The 22,518-nt window shown below is 34.5% G+C and overlaps 1 protein-coding gene across 5 annotated transcripts; it reads left to right on the forward strand.

The window, feature by feature from the left end:
* Positions 1 to 202: 202 nt before the first annotated feature.
* Positions 203 to 21,290, forward strand: LOC144435958 (arf-GAP with dual PH domain-containing protein 1-like). Of its 5 annotated transcripts, none has more exons than XM_078124598.1 (10): positions 203 to 339; positions 4,670 to 4,803; positions 7,283 to 7,374; positions 8,786 to 8,806; positions 11,454 to 11,474; positions 12,446 to 12,638; positions 12,781 to 12,927; positions 13,277 to 13,360; positions 14,818 to 14,952; positions 15,419 to 15,753. In XM_078124598.1, the coding sequence occupies exons 1-10, from the start codon at positions 258 to 260 to the stop codon at positions 15,668 to 15,670; spliced, it is 1,161 nt and encodes a 386-aa protein (XP_077980724.1). In that variant the 5' UTR covers positions 203 to 257; the 3' UTR covers positions 15,671 to 15,753. The 5 variants fall into 5 exon arrangements, with proteins under 5 accessions (XP_077980724.1, XP_077980728.1, XP_077980729.1 ...); XM_078124599.1 differs by lacking the exon at positions 4,670 to 4,803 and adding an exon at positions 4,462 to 4,595 and having other exon boundaries at positions 217 to 339; XM_078124602.1 differs by lacking the exon at positions 11,454 to 11,474.
* Positions 21,291 to 22,518: the final 1,228 nt, after the last annotated feature.

Consider the following 22,518-nt stretch of genomic DNA (forward strand, 5'->3'; position numbering starts at 1 on the left):
AAAAGTGAGAACGTGCACTTCATGTACTTTCTCTGGCGTTGTTCCGGCTTTCTATTGAATAAACAGACTAAAAATAGTATAGTTTTATTTGAAGTGAAAGTTTTGTTCTTGGAACTTTGGCGCAGCCACGAGAACCATATTTGGACAGATGACATCATCATAACTACCTAAAATGGGCATAGCATATTTGCATATATGACGAACTTTACCCAGACCTCGACACACGAAGCTTGGATTGATTGAGTTGGGTTGGAAACATGGCGGAGTTAAACAAGAAAGCACTCTTGGACCTGATGAAACGTCCTGGAAATCATGTGTGTGCAGACTGTGGGGCTCCAGGTTAGTCAAATATTCAATCTTATTTGTTTAAACTTACTGATGGAGTGATCATTTGAAGCCATACAAATGCAGCTAGAAAACCGCACCCTGGCGTGAGACAACTGTCGCGTTCCCATAAATTCGAACTTAGAAAGTTTTGATCACAGATTTTAAAAGTATGATGACCACTCGTATTAAAGACGTGTGTACGTTGGGTTGATGTTGTTAAATTTATGTATGATCGTGGCAATTTAGTATATGCCCAATGTATGAAAGGGCCACGGGGGAACCCCTTGACCGCGCCAACGGAAGTCAGGAAGAAGCAATCGATTCAAGTTTGTAACACGTCTTTCAAAACTGTACTTCCGGGTTTCGCATTGATTACAATTTGCATTGGTGCAACATTGAATAGTTTGTCGTTTGGTGAGGCAACTAGAAGACCATGACTTATGATCACATTTGGTCGTTATTAATATTATTCCAGATAAATCCAATGGGGAACAACACGAATGTTAAGCATGCATCCGGTTTACATGTAAGGAGTCAGTCAGATGTCACAAGTGGGTGGGTTTGGTTAGAAAGAAAAAGAAGTCGTGCTAGTAATTGTGTCAAAAATTGTATTAGCTAGACAGAAATACAAATTTAGCAAAGGGAAAAAACTGAGTGGTCTTGTCAAAAATATTCTTACAAGTATTCACTGCTAACAGTAACAGCATCACACCAGGTCAGCAAGAAAATGTATATATTATGTATGTACATGTATGTGTGTGTGTGTGTATATATATATATATATATATATATATATATATATATATATATATATATATATATATATATATATATATATACACACACACACACACACACACACACACACACACACACACACACACACACACACACACACACAGACAAATGTGTATGTGTGTGTAACACTTATACATACAGAAATGCAATACATGCTTGAATTGGTTGAAATATTAAATATTGTATCTATATGTCAACATGGAATTGTTTGTGCATTTCATATTCACATAATGTACTTATGACTTACTTTCCAGATATGAACATTGATAATCAATGTATCAACATGTCAAAACATTTGTTATTTGTAACATAGGTCAGAACTCTCTGAGTAAACCCCCAATATGTGTGAGTGAGTAATTAGAAGGTTATTATGTTAGGTCTTTTGTGTGGAATGTCAACATGTTGAGACAACATCATGGCATTATAGTTTAGTTGACCCCTCATACTATGCAAGAGGTTAGAGTGACACTAAACACATGATGATGTGTGGCCGAGGCCTGTTCGATAATTCTTAAGATTTTGTCAGTAATTTTCAGTCATTAAATGTAATTATGGCTGGTACTATAAGTATGTGTTATCACATGGCCTTGGCTAGTGGCCAGTGTGAGTGTCCTGAATTAATAGGAAGCCTTGAAATGTAGAGGAGTGAACAAGTCAATACATTGTTCTAATATTGAAGTACTGTAAACAAACGAGAATGTATTTAGTACACAGAAGAGTGTGGACAAGGGAATGAGATATTTACATGTTTTACGGTTTACTAAGAAAAAAAGTAACAATTATGAAAAAAAAATATAATCCTTTCATATTTATGTCCAAAAGTACAATTTGTGAATTATGGAGAAAATGGCATTTTACCTCCAAAATGGTTGTTTGCATGTTGTTTAATATTTTGATACATAGAAAATAGATCCCTTCCACATCTTCTATGATTTGGTGGTAAAACATTTAAATTATGTTGGAAACTTTGGTAGAGTTTACCCAGAGTGTCACTATTATACAAAAGCATTGATTGACATTAACATGAATTACATAATATAGTCTATGGCTGCCCAAACTCTGGAAAGTGTACCTTGAATTGTGTTTATAATGTTGTGAACATCAATGCCGCTTGTCAGGTGGTCTGGATATTTTTCTATATTTAGATGTATATAACAGTGGAAATCAGTTGAGTAGATAAAAATCATCTTCTGGCTGACGAAATCTTAACATTGCTTCATCGTATCATCTGGCTTAACAAAACTTTGAAGTACTAGTTATATTTTAATTGACTAACATGCCTGCTTATTGCAATGTATATGTTTTCATGGTGATCTGCTAAGACAATGGTAGTCAATGCAAAAGAAACTGTTAAAGTAGCAATGTTGGTAAGATTTTTGTTACCCTAGATCATAGATGAAAAGGAGCTGTAGAGCCAGACAACAAATACTAGAAGTATACATGCTACGATCATCACGAAATTCCTTCCCTACCACCAACATCGTTAGTTTATGCTATTGGAGCTTTGATATAAATGTGATGACGTTATTGGGTCCTTGCGTTACTTACTTTCAGAGTGGATCCCAGGTTTGGTGTGTAGTTAACTTAACAAAGTACTGTAAACGCACTAATTAAGGGCGGGTATTTAATTTAGCGGAGAGTGAAACCGCGAAAAATAATACGCGCCCTAATAAATGCGTTTACAGTAACCCATTTCAACTGCCTGTGCATGTTTGATGGATTACTACTGGCATGCACTGTTCATAATTTCCCCAGCAGGAGATTTAGCTAGAATTTCGGTAGAATTTGTTCATTTGACTATACATGGAGAGAGAGAGAGAGAGAGAAAGAACGTAGAAAACGAAAACAACTACACAAATAATAACTAGACTAGACAACACAATATTACTATGAATAGTAAGATATGTGTAGAGCTGAATGGTTACTTGTTTGTACTCCACTGATTTCATTTATATTGCATCTAAGTTGTCTTAATACTGCATTAATTGTGTTAATTAAATATTGAACTACTTGAGATACTTAGTGTTGACTCAAGGGGAATTCCTTGATTAATTGATAGATAATCTAGCTTGAAGTATGTAATACCAATATATGTTACCTGATATAAATTACCCATTAGATGTATAGTCTTTATACAGTGTAGTAAAGCCATATCGTTATTTCGCTGTGTTGTGGACGAAATAACAGCTCTGGTTTGTGAAAAAGTGTCTTTACTACATACTCTCAAAATGCATTTTAAATTTCAAGACATAATAATTCATGTTTACAAGGAGAGGTTGGCCACTAAGCTTGCTCTCAATTTAATTTATGGCATTATTTTGACTACAATGGAAGTTGTTATTTGACTGTTTCCTTATATTAAAGTCAAATATTTACTGTGACAAGATTACTCCCCCCCCCCCCCCCCCCCGATAACCTCAGAAAAAATTAACCTATTATTGTGACATTATGCTTTCCATGTATGCTGATATGATTACACTCACAGTAGAATGGTTCAATCCATGGTCTACAATCCAGTGTTTTACTTGTGTAAACTTTTAGTGTATAATTAGTCGGGACTCATTTTAAGCCATGTCAACTTAGTTTTGTAAGAAATATATCAAGTTAATTTCTGCATGTCCTCAACTCTGTGTCGATGGAATTTTAGGTTATCGTATGACGTTGTTATGGAAGGTGTTTACGTTATGTACTTTCGATTAGTGTAATTAGTGTCTGCAGGTAAAAACTTGCTGAAAAAAATGCACTGTGTGTGTGTGTGTGTGTGTGTGTGTGTGTGTGTGTATGTGTGCATGCATGCATGCATGCATGCATGTATGTATGTATGTATGTAAATGTGTGTGTGTAGAGAGAGCTACAGGGAATTTCAAACTTGGCAGTGGTGTTTGATCTTACTTGATGTCTGTTTTCACAGATGGAAACAAAGCTACAGTAAGTTAGTTATGTGAACAACCTTGAATGATTTCTGACACATCTCTCAAACTTTATTTCCAAACAGATAACAAGTCTTTAGAGTTGCAAAATGTTGTCTTTATGTTCCAAATTCATTGATTTTGTTATGTGAATCTATCCTTCATTTCATAATCATGTACTAATCCAAGAATGTACCACATTTTCATCCATTACTTCAGACCCCCCTCCCCCTCCCATGCTATCCACTGTGTCATATGTATACGTTTCCCTCCACCTCTCATAGATTGTTATATTTGCCTCCATCATAGCACAACAATTCACATTTCAACCTAACACTTGATACATGGTGTATTATTTTCCAAGCTATCATCAACATTCACTCTGCTATTTATACCATGTGTCCTGAGCTTGTGTATTTCCTTTCAGACCCTGAGTGGGCTTCGTATAATATTGGTGTCTTCCTCTGTGTAGAATGTGTAGGCATTCATAGAAAGTTAGGTACACATATCACTAAAGTCAAATCTATCCTTCTGGATAATTGGAACGATGACCAAGTCGAAGTAAGTTGATCGTTCACTCGTATGAAACTTTTATATGACGTGTGTTTTATTTTGGCATCATGTTTGGTTTGCAGACCCTGACTGGGCATCCTATAATATAGGCATATTTATTTGTCAAGAATGTTCAGACATGCATAAAATGTTGGGCAGGCATATAAGTAAGGTGATGTCTGTCAAATTGGATGAATGGACTACAGATCGGGTTGAGGTTAGTATGTATTATGGGACATCCAGTACTGACGTACTGTCCACTTTAGTTCTGTGTAGTTTGCATAATTTTCCAGTTTAAACAACTTCAGAAATTAAGCTTCCCTCCCTAATAGTTACAGCTATGTCTTCCTTATAGTTAGTCTTTTCTTTTTGGTTGCAAATCTGTTGAGAAAACAGTAAGTTGCACATGTTTTTCTTTAACCCTAATCCTGCCATAGCCGCTGTCTTTTTATTTATATGGACTTGACTTGTGGAGGGTTAATTGTCTCTGTACCCTCAAGTGCTTTGCATCTGCAGATACTTTGAATTGACTTGTAAATTAAAAAAAAAAAAATATTGAAATCATTGCTAACTTGTTTCACAAAGAACTGTTAAAAGGGGTTCATACCTAAAGGTGAATTAAAATATAGCTGACACTGTCATTAAAGGGGAACATCACTTCAGGAAATAGACACATTTTCATAAAGTATTGGTTCTAATCTAACATAGACAGTAGAGGGTACTGTCTATGTTCTGGAGAGTCATTTCATGATTTTACATCACCTACAATTACTTGCGATTTCAGAGAAACATCAAGTTGATCGTGCATCTTTGTAGGGCTTCTTTGCTATGGGCAATTGCATCATGGGAGTCAGGAGAACTAATATAGTCATTGTTCCACAATGAATATACATTATTCCTGAGTGTTTATTCCCTTCAGTGTAAAACATCTCTTATACATACCCAATGAAGGCACAAGATCAAGTAAATGTTTCTCTGAAATTACAAGTAATTGTACGTGATGTAAGATCATGAAAATGACTCTCCCTATCCCACACTTTATGAAAATCTCTATTACCTGGAATGGAATTCCCTTTTAATGCATTAAGGATATTTCAAAACCCTGGAAAATATTGTTACATGATTTGTGCAACTCATTATCTTTTCTTTGATAACAAATAAAAATTAGCTGTTTTGACAGACATTCAGCATATCTGTCAGTTGGTACTTCATTTGCATATCTCAGGTCAGTTGCTGCTTCATTTGCATATCTCAGGTCATTTGGTGCTTCATTTGCATATCTGGTATCATTTTGGTTTGTTCTTTTATAATTTTGAGCATATTAGCATGTTTATTTGCCTATTTCTTATAAGTAATGATATATTTAATGCACCAAGGATATGGTAATGAAATGCAAAAGAAGGTACAAGTGTAAAGTAATGACAAGTAATTTATGCAAATGAAGCAATCAATCAAAAAAATCAATCAAAAACAATCAAGCAACAACTGACAGTGAATGAATTATCACCAAAATATGCTTAATTCACTTCTCTGTTTTTGAAGAGATGTATGTTATGCAAATGCAAAACAATATTGGGGTTTTACAATCCTCAATGCATTTAAGACAGGTCTTGGTACACTTTACTTCCTTTATATAATGATAAAGACATGAAGGCGATGTCATAAAAGTCCTGATTTTAAGACTCCAAGCCAAATGGGTATTGTAGTATAAGTGTGCATTACTGTTGTAACCCTCTCAGCTTTAATATCATATGATTTCTTTATACTTGACCAAATGAGATCAAATACAACTACAAATTCTTGCAAAAGTTTGTATCTTTCAAAATATCGTATTGCACAAAATTCCTTGAAGAGGTACTCATGCTCTGAACTTGCTAAATTCTCCACAAGACCATAGCTGATCAATGTCAGTTTTACCCTGTGGATATCCATTTAACTGAATTGTCTTTGGTGACATTTTCTTACTATTGTTTCACAGTATACTGAGACTATGAAAACACTCTTTGCACTGTTTCTCAGTCCATCTTTAAATTCAAATTTGCATTTGATCAGCTTTCTGTAGGAGAACATTATACCACGGGTGAGGGGGTATTCCCACAATAAAGAACTCAAGAAATATGCTCATGTCTTTGGTTGATAGGTTACAGCAAAAATAGTACACACAACACCTTTACCCCTGTGTCACATCTTGTCAAATGTTGCTTCTCGATGACAAATCCAAGACATACATGTAGAGCATTAAGTCTTGTAGAGTGTCTTTGACTTGCAGACTATGAGTTGTTTAGCCTGGTTGTATTGCGATCTGTGATTTTATTTTGCTGTCCTACTAACTCCATGTATTGCTAGCAATGGCAAATGATTAATATTGTTAGAAAATTATGTACTCAAACTGATTGGTCACAATGGGGGGTGGTAGTGTACATCAGCCTATATGGCAATATGCAAATGAACATATATATGCACAAGAATGACAATTTTTAAAGTGATTCTGATGTAAATATCTACAAACAGGGATACTGACAACTGCCATTGGGGTGTGGCTAAATCAATCATTTGCTGTTACTAGTATTACAAGCTGTGTAAAGAGGCTAAGAGTTGTATGACCTTTGACCTTTACAATGAACTTTTAGTTTCTAAGTGGTAGACTACTACATGTACAATTACACGTTAACATTGGGTATACCATTGTTTCTCAGTTCATGGCAGCAACTGGAAACCTTTCAGCTAAGGAGAAATATGAACAATATGTACCACCATGTTATCGAAGACCACGGTTCAATGATGCTCCGTAAGTATGATGATCATGTGAAGATAACAAAAATCAAACCTCAAAAATATATATACAGTATTTTAATTTCTTTTAAAGGCCAGGGATTCAGTCCCATGTTCTTATATTAGTGTTATCTTGTCAGTGGAGCCATGAGGATTAGATAGGATAATTTTGTTCTGGGTCAAAATTTATGTAAGCTTTCCCAGACAACTGTTTTTCACACCCACATTGGAATCCTAATTCTGACTGGACCTTTAAATATTCACAATGTTTTTATCTCTTTGTCCATTTTACTTGTCAAACTATTGCCGTTCAAAGTATAGAATAACAATACATGGAAATACTTATTTTACAAAAAAAGTATAAATGCAACTAGATTTTGTTCCTTCATTGTGTAAAAGTAGGACCCTATGATTATTGTACTTGTGATTGTGAAAAAACACAAATTTTGTATTTGGCCAGAATATCTATAAATTATGCCATTCATAAGTCTAGTTATTGTCTTTGAACAGCAAATATGGATTATATACCCTGGTTGTCGTACGTCATGGCAACCCGTGTCTATGTCACTGGTTCTGCATTGTTCAAAGTATGAGTCAAAACGTTCCAGATTGCCATTATTTTTCCAGATTTGTCATAGATTATGCTTGAGGAAGTATAATTATGTTACCGTATTCTCAATATTTTTCTTTATTCAGCAATAAAATACTTGTAACCTAAGGGTTTATCACCACTCATCTTGCAACTCATTGTAATAAGGCCCCTTAGGTCACTTGTAATTTCCTTGGCTGAATAAAGAAAACATCTAATTATCTTGTATATTGATGCTTTATGTGCTAGCAATTCAGAAAGGCTTCAATGGAGTAAATGAAGGGAAAGAGCGTATTGATGATATTATTGTATGGTGTGAAATGAAATGAGATTATAATATTAAAAGTCGTAACAGCGTCTCTGTTTTCTGCCATTTGTATAAAATAGTTATCACAGCTAGACTTCAGCTTTTCAAACCAGCAACTCTGTTTTATGATGATGTGATGCAAATATAAATAGTGCCAAAAATAGGGTTTGCTTTATACTGTCTCATAGCTTTAAAATATAGAAAATTGCCAATTACAGTCATTCAAATGTTCATACAATTCATTTTCAACCCCCACCCCCCTTTAGAAAAGAGAAGCAAAATTAAAAACAAAATACTTCTCAGCAAATTTTCATCATTCATATCAACTGCATAATATGGGTTAATGGTGCAATTTTGTTTATTTTTATTATTGTTTTGTTTATTCCATAGCACGATTGAGGGGCAATATTTTGGTGTTGTTGTTTTTGTTTATTTTATATCACCATGGTTGCAATATAAACATTGACCTGTCTACTTAGAGGCTGTCTTTTTATATAAATATATCTATTTTTGTTTCTTTTGCTGTCACAGTGGTGTTAAGAAAAAAATTGAGTAAGTAACGAGAGCAGGCTTCAATGGCTGTAACATCATTTTAATTTTGTGTGTTGTTGTCAGTTGATTGTGTTACTAACCATTTACTAATAATGTAGAAGAGTGCAATGTACTGCATACTAATATTATAGTTAGTTTAAACAGACATTGTCAAAACTGTGTGTGTGTCATATGCATGTTTTATCTGTGGTACTACAGTGTGGGTAGATTATGACGACACTTCAGACATGCCCACTTTATAAGAACACTCCAGACATTCCCACTTTATAAGGACAACACTCCAGACATTCCCACAGTATTAGGACAACACTCCAGACATTCCCACTTTATAAGGACAACACTCCAGACATTCCCACTTCATAAGGACAACACTCCAGACATTCCCACTTTATCAGGACAACACTCCAGACATTCCCACAGTATTAGGACAACACTCCAGACATTCCCACTTTATCAGGACAACACTTCAGACATTCCCACTTTCTCAGGACAACACTTCAGACATTCCCACTTTATCAGGACAACACTCCAGACATTCCCACTTTATAAGGACAACACTCCAGACATTCCCACTTTATAAGGACAACACTCCAGACATGCCCACTTTATAAGGACAACACTCCAGACATTCCCACTTTATCAGGACAACACTCCAGACATTCCCACTTTATAAGGACAACACTCCAGACATTCCCACTTTATCAGGACAACACTCCAGACATTCCCACTTTATAAGGACAACACTCCAGACATTTCCACTTTATAAGGACAACACTCCAGACATTCCCACTTTATAAGGACAACACTCCAGACATTCCCACTTTATAAGGACAACACTCCAGACATTCCCACTTTATAAGGACAACACTCCAGACATTCCCACTTTATAAGGACAACACTCCAGACATTCCCACTTTATAAGGACACCACTCCAGACATTCCCACTTTATAAGGACAACACTCCAGACATTCCCACTTTATAAGGACAACACTCCAGACATTCCCACTTTATAAGGACAACACTCCAGACATTCCCACTTTATTAAGGACAACACTCCAGACATTCCCACTTTATCAGGACAACACTCCAGACATTCCCACTTTATAAGGACAACACTCCAGACATTCCCACTTTATCAGGACAACACTCCAGACATTCCCACTTTCTCAGGACAACACTCCAGACATTCCCACTTTATAAGGACAACACTCCAGACATTCCCACTTTATAAGGACAACACTCCAGACATGCCCACTTTATAAGGACAACACTCCAGACATGCCCACTATTTTACAAATTGATGAAAACAGAATATGAATAACTCTAACATTGTAACCACTGAAGTCATTGATGTCTGCTATATATAAATACATAAATACATTTATACCTGACTTCATGATTCCAATGTTAACAGTGTTTTACAATTACTTTGTTTTCATTTGGAATGATTGGCCATGTCTGAAGTGTTGTCATTATGTCTACCCCCATGTCATAGTATCAAGGATAAAATTATCTATGTTAAAGGGGGAATTAAAGTGTGGCTAGGAGAACTATCATAAATTGATTGAGAATGTTGTACAGCCCAGGTAAAAAAAAAATTCACATCTTTACACCATTCACCATTCCCAAAAAGAGAGATGAAATCCAGTTTTTAAGCAATCAACATTGCCTTAATATCCTGGGACTCTCCATGGATATGAATTGAACCCTGGGAAATAGATAACTGATGCTACACCACCAACATAGCTTTAAGTGACAAATTGCTCAAAGTTGTGACCAGTTTGTCATTCATGTCAAGCAACCAAATTGTTTCTTGGGTCGTGAATGACTCAATTTTGTCTCTCTTTTTAGGAAAGGCGTACAGCGTAAAGGTGCAAAAAAGTATTTTGCATCGGCTTTAAAATATCCTTGATGAATTTATGATAGTTGCAACCACACATTAATTTTCCTTTATAAGTGTGAAGCACATGCAGTTTCAGCAAAGTCTCGTGAAATTGACTGTAACAGATTTACCACACTAACTCTAGTTAAACATTCTAGGTTATCAGAAAATGTCATCACATCATAAGAGTGCTGTGCTATTTTCGTTGTTAGAGGGTTTTAAAATACAAAGTTTTTTGTCTTATTTTTTGTCGTAATTTGTAATTACACATCTCCTATGTCTCACCACCTTTCTATTTTCTTTACCTGCTACACTTGTTGTGTAGGTTTTGAGTTTTGTTTGAAAGTAAAAAAAGAGTGTGCTGTCTTGTGCACAACTAGAAAGTTTGACCTTTGACCTTTACACAGAGAAGTTTTTCAGACTTTTAGCAAATCTTGTACCACAATCATGGCTTGTAGCCTGCAGTGAAAATTAAATAAGAACATGATAACTTTGTTTAGTTTTCTTTGACAATCTTGTCAGTATTCAATGATACCTTCCTCTGCCTCCTAGGGTGTTGTGAGAAAATTCCTTTTGCCTGCTTTAACCTAACACTTTGATAGAAAACTAAACATTTGTTGTTGTTGCTGTGTTGTGTTTGTTTAGCCATTAGAACATTTTAACTATCTGTGTATTCAAAATATATGTGTTCTCCAAATGAACACGACAGTTTATCACATATTCTTAAAATCAGAACAACTTACTTGAGATGACTTATTTTACAGGAATATCCTTGTAGGACACAGGTAATCTTCGTCTGCTTTACTGTGTATGCGTATCTCTAGTTGGATGAATATTAATAGAAGATTTCAAAGTTAATCACCAGTAGACACCCCCTTCCCCTCCCCCTCCCCTCCACTTCACCCAACCACCCTATGGCTTGTAGAAAAACCGTCACAGTAAAGTTACAGTCGTAGCTCTTGGCTCTTAGTTTTTGGCGAGTGAATGAAAACCCATTTTGTATTTTGGACTTACTTCAAACCTAGAGTGACTATAGAGTTTCAATTAGGCAATATAGTGTTTTTTGTTACAAATTACTAAATACAGACAGGCATTGATAACACACAAGCATATAAAATGATACATTTTATCTGACTTCAAACACAAATCAACATCACTGTCAGATGAGAGACAATGAAGATTTAAACACAAAATTGTATTTGTGTTCACAATGAGATAAAATGTAACAGTTTATGTGTGTGCTTGCTATCAATATGTCAGTATTTTGTGTGTGTAATTCCAAAAAAAGTGTGTGAGACAATAAAAACATTGTGCGACCTCATTGAAACTCTATAGTTACTCAGGTTTTGTGGTAGTTGTTATTGTTTTGTTTTTTGAACGCATGATGTACATTGACACAGTTATTTTGTTGTGTACACACTTCACAATCTTACTACGTAGAGTACTTAGATTTTGTTGTTATTAATAACTATATGTTTGTGTGGGTTTTTTTTAAAAATTGTATAAAATACTAAATACATGTATAGCTGGTGTGCAAACTTTTGTGAATTCTCATTTCTAGATGTTGGATATCATGGAAGCGTGGACAACTTATCAAAATGGATAAGGTCACATCAATTTCAGGTTGACTTCAGTTCACTGCCAGAAAACCCATATAGTAATAGCTACTGTGGCTGTGAACTTGTATGTGTACCAAACTCACCTTATGATGTATATCATAACAAAACATTTTGATGTCGTTTTCTCCTGTCTGTAGTGTTCTGAGGGAACAGTGGATAAGAGCCAAATATGAGAGACAAGAGTTTATGGATATAGATAAACAGACGTACCTACATGGCAGGAAGGAAGGGTTTCTATGGAAACGGGGAAAAGAAGATAGTAAATTCCAAAGTAGAATGTTTATACTTGATGAGGAAGAGAATACTTTGAAATATTTTATCAAACCAGAGGTAAAGTATAGATTATTTGTATCTAATCACTTGTGTAATTTGTTACCTGTTATTTTCCTCACTAGGTTAGAGAGCCCAAAGCATATATTAACCCTTAGGTTACCAGAAATTAATACTTTGCCTTTTATCATTTCCCTACTAGCATAAAGAGCCCAAGGCAAGCCTTAGATTATCAGAAATTAATGCCACATTTTGTCCTGAGAAGATTGGTAATCCCAACGGATTACAAATATCATACGTCAAAGATGGTACAACTAGAAATCTCTACGTCTACAGTGATGACGGACAGGTTAGTAAGATGATTTTTCTTTTAAATAAGCACTACTGCACTTGACATGTGTTCAGCCATTTGTGGATTTCTGCAAAGATTATGGGAAAACCTCTAACGATGACATCATTTTTACAACAATCTCTTTGTCTTGACAAATATAATCCAGACATTTAAGTGTATGGTCATGAAATTTAAGTAGCGCAAACATAGTTTTTGGGAAATTTATCTTTGTTTTAATATGCATGCGGGTTCTGAAATATTTAGTTCTTAAATTCTTTTATGTTGTAAGTATGTGACACTGTATTATACATAGTTAATGATCTCGTCTGTCAAAATATGTGTGTGACATTTTTTTTGCCTTTCACAGGACATAGTAGACTGGTACAATGCTATCAGATCAGCAAGTTACAACAGACTCAAGATTGCTTATCCAGGTGCCAATGATGCTGATGTAAGTTGTAATTCTTATGTTGTTCAGGTCACTGACTGTACGTATATCAGCATGTTTGGGGAGGGGAGGGGAGGCATGAAACCTACGACCAAGATCAGGATTATATGGAAAGTGTAGTCTATGCAACATCGTTATAAATGAACCAATTATAATTTTTTCCCTTTTGAGTATACTGCTTAGTGGAACCATCATTAAAAATAGTTTTCACCTGTATCATTGATTGTGAGGCAAGTAAGTTACAGTGTATCACTCTCATTGTGGTCACCCAACATCCACAATGTTGTTGTGTTTGGTAAACAGGTCATGAGTGAAGATTTGTACCAACATTTGTTTGACTAAAAGTATAAAATGTTATCACCTATAGTAATACAATGTTGCAATGACAGTCTCAAAAAAATAGTACAGCATCCTGGCACTAACTGAGTGATGTTTTGAAAAGGAAAAACTGAAAGTTGTTTCAATTGTATTGATGTTGCATAGTCTACACTTTCCATACAACCCCGATCTTGGTTGTAACATTGTTCAGATGTATCAGTGGGGGTAATGATACAGATTTTGGAAGGAGGTCCAGATATCAAATGTGAAACTTTTTAACAAAAAAGGGAGAATTAACATTTAAGGATAATTTTTGTATAAACATATAGACTGCGGGATGAAAATATTGGGATGTAAATTGAATGGATTAGAGAATGGGTATGTAATAAATGGTTGGGGAAGTGATAATAGAGAATTGTATGTATGGATCATTTATCAATGAAAGCTGTCTTCCGGTGTAGACATGCATCACTATTCTACTATAGTACTATGTATATTGTATTATCTTCTTGTCACACACCTTGTAGTTTGTTTGTTTATTCATTTAATGAATATTATCAAAATAGACACATTGCCATGGTAATCTAACAGGATACATGATATTATTCAATTGGCATCTGTTGTGGAAAAATCATAACTATTATGGAATTCAATATTTATTATTAGAATAATGTATCAGTGATTACTTGCACTGGTACATACGTATACACATGGTATTTACACTAGTGCAGTAACGAAAATATGACTGATTGCAAGTGAGTGTGTGATCCACAAAATCATGTCATTGCAAGATTTTTTATTTTTTTTTACAGAATTTTACTGTCAGATATGAAATGTGATGATAACAGAACTTATAAGTATAAGTGTATAAGTGCTTGTATGTATACTCAGTGGTATTTGTATTCATGCTTGCAGTGTTTCCTGTTGCAGTCTCACTTGCTATGTTTGTCAAAGTACCGTTGTAGAGAACATAGCTAGCACTTGCACAAATACCCTGAGTACACCACACTTGTACTTCGCATCATGGAGTTCTGCCTTAATATTTGACCATGTGGATAAATCAACTTATTGCTGACAGTTCTTGTTCAGTAACTACAGACTTCAGATCACTAATCTGTCATGTCACTATTCTAACTTTACAGTTAGTTGAGCTGTTAACCAGAGAATATGTTAAGGAAGGCTATTTATTCAAATCCGGACCTAAGGGCAAGGAGTCATACAGGAAAAGATGGTTTACATTGGATGATAGAAGACTGATGTATTATACAGACCCATTGGTAAGTGTGGAACGGAAGTCACAGCATAAAAAAAACTTTAAAACTAGCCTCATGTAATATCAGGATTGCAAAAAGAATAGACAATATGTTTTGAAGTAAAGGACTACATAATGTTGGATTTTTCTACTGTTTTTAGTAAATGTAATTTCCAGTATCCGTCATGTGACTTTATCAGTTAAATTGCACAGTAAAGGTGATGAGGATGTCAAATCTAAGGCGACTTTGATAAACTTTGTATTCACTTAGAAAGGATTTCCACTGTATTTTGAAATCAAGTATTTAGTGAGCATGAAAACTTATTACAATTGATATCAGAATCACAAAATGAAGTTCCATGTTTACAAAATATTTTCTTTCAAAATAGACTAATTTCCAAGTAAACCTACCAATGACTGCTGTTTTCAGGGAAAGGTAGTCTTTTTTATCAGACATATTTTATAAACATCATGTCTATTTCTTGTGATAGGATGCCCATCCGAAAGGAGAAGTATTCCTTGGTTACAAAGCTGACGGTTACACTGTGAGAGAAGGGCTACCTGCAGGAATTACTAGTATGAACGGTGGCTACTCCTTCACTTTGGTAACACCAAACAGAGAATATTACTTGTCAGCAGAAACTGCAGATGAGCAGAAATCCTGGATGGATGTATTAAAGAAAACAACAGACAGAGTCTTGTATCCACAAGAACAGAGTGGTAGGTTCAAACATGGCCGCTAGTCCAATTTCTGTGTTAAAAAAGAAGAAGCAACAAGTAGCCATTTTTAACCAAGACATTGAACCTTCTTTAGGTTTCAGGGTTGGGAGGGGGTGTGACTGGGGCTGGGAGGGGGGTGGGGGTGGGAGGGGGAGGGTGGGGGAGGGTGATGAGGGTTTAGGTAGTTTTGAGTATATGCAGTGAAAATTAAGAGACTTTAGTATTCTTAAATTAATGAAATGTGACACGCATTATATTTTTTGTAAAAGATTGAAATAATCACTAGACAGGACAGTCTTCTCCAGTCTTCTTCAAAGTACAAAGATATTCAAATATTCCAGTTTGTTGTGTGTATCATGAAATAACTTGTCAAAGTTTTCACATATGTTTTCACTCATCATCATAGAGGACTACTATTTATGTTTTCAAATCTGTCCGAAGTTTTATTGAACACATAGTAAGGTTGCAATTTTGGTAAAGATTTTTGACTCTTAGATCTGTGAATGTGAGGAAATTTGAAAAAATATTTGAAAAGGCTTGAAGTGGTTTATTTTTACCTGTGCTGGTGTAGGTAAACTTTTCTACTGTAATCAGCGTTTGAGATATGCAAGTTCAAGTTTAAATTTCATAGTAACCAAGATGAGACGACAGTACGTTACACTATTTTACAATGATTTGTTAATCATAATCATAATTTTTAATTCTTATAAAGCGCATTACATTAAAAATAATCTCAATGCTATACAACTGATTGGAGGAAAGAAAAACAGACATAAAAGACAACAAAAATACACTATTTGAAAGTAAAACTGTTCAAACTGTTAAAAACGTCTCGATATTAGAAACATACTAGTAAAAAGGTTCACATGCAAAAAAGCTTGTTGGGTTTTATTATTGGATTGGGAGGGGGAAGAGGTTAAGAGATGACTGCTGTTTTATTTTTGGACTATCAACATTTAAAACTACTATGTTCAGTGTCTTAATTGTTTTTAAGCAGAAGATTTTGGTAAGCATAAATACACACTTGTAAATAACATACTTTATATGTTGATTGTGACAAGACATTCATGTGTGACATTCAGGTCTGAAGTAGTACTTTAGTGGAAATTAGCTTTGTGAAAAATACTGGTATATGGATATCAGCAGATGTGATATTCATTTCATTTTGTAAACTAACGGTTGTTCATTTTTATAGTCAGTGTATATTTCATATGGATTTCGTATCGTTTTACCAAACTTGATTAACTTGTCAGACCGCTTCAAAACATTCTAGCAATTACAAGCTTCCTATGTCCTTGAAGTCAAAGATGCTTGTTTTAGCCCTATCATCAGTATCTGTGATATCTGATACATTCTATCTGTTTTCGGTACCATCAACAATACCCCCTCAATTTAATTATGTTGTCATAGTAACCTGGAATCTATGTTCATTCCAAGAAGGTTACATATCTGTCTGTGACAGAATGGTGTAGTCCTAGTATAATATTATCTTTATCTCAAGAAAGATGTAATGTTTGTGTGATGATAAACATTGTAATTGGTTTCTATCTTTCAATCTTTCCAGTTTTTATGAGCTATTTCACTCCCATTTAGTGTTTTGATTACGAAGTGATATAATGAAGATTATACACTGTGTTCAAATCCTCTGTGACACTCTATGTACATTTCTTTGACTTTTAATACCAAGCTAACCTGTCTGAATTCCTTTCTACTCTGACCAAATGCTGTGTTTTTAAAAACTTTTATACTATGTAAAAAAAAACGTCAATAAACGTGTAAAAACAATCAGATCTGTTTATTCTCTCTCAATAAACAAAGAATTCTATGAGCTATGATGATTTTCCAATAGCTTCAACAAGTGTGGTTCTGCATGCAAGTGTTGTCATCTTTCATGAAAATTCATACTAATGTATTTATTTGAAGTAATTGGTAATACGGAAACCAGAGTCATAATCATGTTTCTGTAATTCCCACAAAAGTTAAGAGTCATGAGGTCCTGATCACTGTAACTATTTCCTGATGTGAAATGATACACGTATGACCTTGTATGGTGGTTATGGTACAGATATGCCTATGTGTTTGTATATAACCAGGAAGTTGTCAGGTCATGACCTTTGGGACACAACATCAAAGTTTATCACAATGCAGTGTACTTGCGCTATATGCATATTCATGATATCCTGGTTTATGACAACAAAGCCTTTCTATTTCCTGTTCATACACACAACAAGCTGGCTGATTTCACTTTTGCAATGGCATACTTTTTTCTTTTAAATCTCTCATCCATCCATTTTTAGCTGAGAGTCAAGTCTTGTATGGGATTGTGGATATTACTCCTCACGTAGTAGTGAGTGGGCAAAGCTAACACACAACTAGACTAGGCTATATTCAATGTCATACCAAATGACAAATTACTAATACTTCAGTGCTTCAGAGTGAATAGAAAAATACATCCAAATATAAAAAGGTGTCTGCTGATATTCCTACATTTGTATCACTTCCTTGAACATATTTTATATAAACAAGATGTCTTGTAGAAATTTACCGTATTGAAAAAAAAAATTCTTTTTTCGCTTAAAATAAAACGATTGCATTTTCAACAGAACTGGAACTGTACACTGTCGTAAGAGCAATGTTTTTATTCTTTAATGAAATGAATACATATATCATTTGCATGCTTCCTAACTATTATCATGGGTGTATTAACTGCATATATTATGTTTTCTTTTCAATCAGCTGCTGTTGCATTAGTTCATAAACGACCTTCCAAGTCCCTATCAAGCATTAAAGACAAAATTGCAAGCTAGAAGACAAGTACAAGATAACATTACATACTGCATCCTACTGCTGCTTGACTGATGGTCTAACTTATGCTTGGTGCCGCTGGCCAACGACTACGCTATAAAAATAATGCTATGTAATAATAAAACTAAAGCAATGGCTTTTCAAAAAAGTAAAAAATTTACTTGCTTAGTAATTGTTATGATAAATGTGTATGTAATATCATTGCCCAGAGACTTGTTTTGTGACTATCTCAAGAAGCCCACCACAAGAATTTGGTGTGAGAGCTTCTTGAGATAGTATCACCAAGACAAATCTTCATGGCTAGTAATGTAACCAGCCTTGTATCATATATTGCTGACTATTGCTTGTATTGTACTTTTAGAGTATTATATATTATGTTATGGGTTAACTTTTGTAGGAATATGTTTACAGTGCATCAAATAATCAACTTGGGCAACATATTGATATGTTACCAATGTGAAAGTAGTTTTGTGTTTTTTTTTGTACAAAATTTAATACAGAGACAGTAGTAAAGATAGTATGAGTGACATAATTATGACAGGTGTCAATCATTACTGATAATTAATAATCATAACTGTCATTGTTAGTTATTGGAGATATTCAGTGATTTGTAAATACAGCCATCAGTGAAAGAAAGCATGAAGAATGGCAGAACTGTCCTGTGTTATATGTTGAATTTATGAATAAATTAAATAACCCCAGAAATAAATTGATATGCATGTATTTAAAGTTACTAGGAGAGGTGTTCAAAACTTCTTGAGATGGTAAACACTAAAACAAGTTTGTGGGGTGCTTTGAGACATGAAACTTGACTGAAGTACCATTTACACTAATAGTATGTATATAAGATACGACATGCTGTGCCAACCAATCAGTTAGAACTTCGTCAGAAAGAGAAGCCAGATTAGGGCTGAATGACATGACATACCTCTTCCAGCCTACATTTACATTAGTCAGTCAACCCCTCTCTTGTGAGGGCAGAGTGACAACGTAATTTCCATTTTCTATCATTAAAACAACAGTTAGCACCCCAGCTAATGCTATGCCTCACAGCCATTCTGTATGATAAGCTGACTTTAACATAATTTTTCACCAAATCAAATGAAAATCATGACATATACTTAAGCTGTGTAGATGCACAAAAGATTTATATAATCAGCATTTTCAACTTTTTGCCAATTAAATCACTGATATTAATCTTTGTCAAATGGAATGAATTATTGCATGCTGTCCTTCTAGAGTTACTTTTTTTTCTTGCCAGCTGTCTGTAACAGTTTCAAAGTCAAAAGGAAGGAACTGGTCAAAAATGGAATATCTAGAAGCATTTTTTTATATTTTTCATCCTATTTTTGATTATACATTCTACAAGATGGATGTTTATCACTTGTAATTTATGCTTGCCATAATATATCTACAAAGTACAATTCATGAAGTTTAGATGTAAATGTAATGATATTTAATTTATTACAATGTCACAGGGTAATCAATCTGCCATAGTCAGGTGATTATGTCATGATAAAGTAACCAATCAGAAATGACCAGCTGATGATGTCATCACTGAGTGACCAATCAGCAGTAGTCTGGTGATTATATCATCACTGAGTAGCAGTCAGGGGAGTGTCATTACAGAATAACCACTCAGCAATTTAGATGTACATTCTTGACAGTGTATTTGGGGAATTAGAAAACAAATATTCAAGTCTAACATCAGCAAAATGGACAACTCAAACTATCTACAGTGTGTTTGTGTTACATGTATAAGTCTTGGATTCCAAAGCAAATATTTTCACAGAGATATATATTATGCAAAAATAAGAGTTATCTGAACATTTGAGATATACCAATACTAGACAGGCAAGTGCACCTTCCATGGGAGGAGAGTCTTTATTTTTGAAATTAAAAATGTAAGAGACCACCTCACACTCATAGAGTATAGTCTGTCTATTAGAAGATAATTTGTAAATAGTATTTGATAAAAAAAATGAAAATTTTTCAAGAATCTACTGTTATGAATTTGAAGTCAAAAACGAAATTTTGTATGGATTTTTTCCACATTTCAAGTCTTGCATTGTATAATTTAGTCTGAGATCTATGTCTTTAATAACTGTGGTAATATAGCCTTGATGGTAGTCTATGCATGTTACTGTGAATGGATTTATTTTGGTGCAAAATTTAGCAGAGAAACAATTTTTCGTATATCAGCTCCAGTTTATTTTAGCAGATTAACAATTTTTGACTAGTGTATTTATAGCCACATAACTTTGATAAGTTAGCGTACTGATTGAGAGGAAATAAATTTGTCTTTATTACATGTAGTTACACAGAATTTAGCAGTGAAAGTGACGCCATTTTCACTCAGCTTAATTTTGGCGCAAACATTTTTTCAGCTAAAATAAGTAAGAGCCAGACTAGAGACTATTTCTTTCTGTCTTTCCGTTGATATTGTACTCTAGAGAGTACCTTTTTGGGTGAAAATAATAATAGTTAAAACCAAGCGAAGTTGCTGTAAAGCAATGCATCCATTTCACCCACAAGCGATGTTATTCTGAGTGTGTTGTATTGTCTTTTGTGTGGCTTATATTAACAGGGCACTTGTATTCAGATGAGCATCGTAAAGATAACAGATATGTTTGAATATACATAAAGAAATTTATGAGACACAAGTGTTCACTGAAATGTTTGTCATATTTTGTGTGAAGTGTACATTTATTCTGGGGGAAAGTACAAACATACGCAACGACAACCATATTTTTCATCATATATAACCATCCCTTTTTTCATGAGCTGACTGAATTTATTCGGATGTACAACTAAAAATTGAACTTTTTAATAAAACTCAAGTAATACTCAACTGTATTGTGTGTGTGTGTGTTCTAGAAATCACTATTTCATTCCATATTATAGAAAAGGGAATAGCAGTCACCTTATATAAGTCATCTTTTATTTAAAAATTTAGCTTTCCTGTATTGTTGAAAAGTACATTAAATAGTACCATAATATACTGTGTAAGTCAAAATCATACTCAAATGATGACCTTCCCCTTGGCATTTCCTATACGAAATCAATTTCAAGAATGCCTCCCCATCTACTCTAGTTTAGTTCCTATATGATAAAGATTATGATTACTACGATCATCTCCACTCACTATGTCTAGTCAAAGTCAAACATTTTACCATTAATCTGAATAAACCCCATGCTGGGTGAAGGGTAAATGGTGCATGTCAGTAGTAATCCATCACACATTGAAAGGCAGTTGTAATTAGTTTACTTGCTTCAGACAATTGCTCATTAATATTCAATTAGTACAACTGTCAACTAAATCATGTTTGGACGCAATAAAGTCGTCAGATTTGTATGCTAGAGTAACGACTTTGACTAGACGTAGTGAGTGAAGATGAACATAGCAAATGTAACTCGTATCATATAGGAACTAGGCTCCATCAACTTCAACCAAATTGACTTGTAGCAGTCGATATGGCCAGGTCTTAGTGGCTGCTGTTGTTGGGACAAAGAAACTCATTCAAACTCTGTTTCTAAAATTACCGCCAGGTTATCATGTTACATGGAGTGTCCTGTCAATGACTGTCTTTAGTAGGTGGTCATGTGATATCACAGTTGTCATACAGAGGACAGACCCTTAAAGGCCAATGATTCAATCATTGTTCTCACATCAGTGTTATCTTACCACTTGAGCTGTAAGGATTAGATAGCATTATACTAAATTGTTCTATAGTTCTGACAAAGTTTTCACAACCACATTGTATACATGTAACCATGTCATAGAAAGGGAAAACCTTGAACAATTAATAAGAGATACATAGACAATGTGACAGCAATACTGTTTTGAATTTGATGGCATATAATCTTACATCCTGGTAACAAAAGAGTACTACTATCAGTGAATCAATACTTTCTGTACATAATATGACAGGAAAGCACAGACTCAGAATCAATGCTGTCATTTACTTTCATACCAAATCAGGCAATACAATTCAAACTGATAAGTTTGTAGCAGTCATAAACTGCTTCAGATTTCAAACTTGATGTTTGCACCATACATGTCTTA

The sequence above is a fragment of the Glandiceps talaboti genome, chromosome 5 (assembly GCF_964340395.1).
Source record: "Glandiceps talaboti chromosome 5, keGlaTala1.1, whole genome shotgun sequence".
In the NCBI taxonomy this organism is placed as follows: Eukaryota; Metazoa; Hemichordata; class Enteropneusta; family Spengelidae; genus Glandiceps; species Glandiceps talaboti.

Excerpts from the sequence above, each read along its gene's own strand:
- LOC144435958 (XM_078124600.1), top strand. The coding sequence starts at position 258 with ATGGCGGAGTTAAACAAGAAAGCACTCTTGGACCTGATGAAACGTCCT. Across the intron at positions 340-4,461 it reads TGCAGACTGTGGGGCTCCAG|ACCCTGAGTGGGCTTCGTAT; the intron begins GTTAGTCAAATA and ends ATTTCCTTTCAG. Across the intron at positions 4,596-7,282 it reads GGAACGATGACCAAGTCGAA|TTCATGGCAGCAACTGGAAA; the intron begins GTAAGTTGATCG and ends ATTGTTTCTCAG.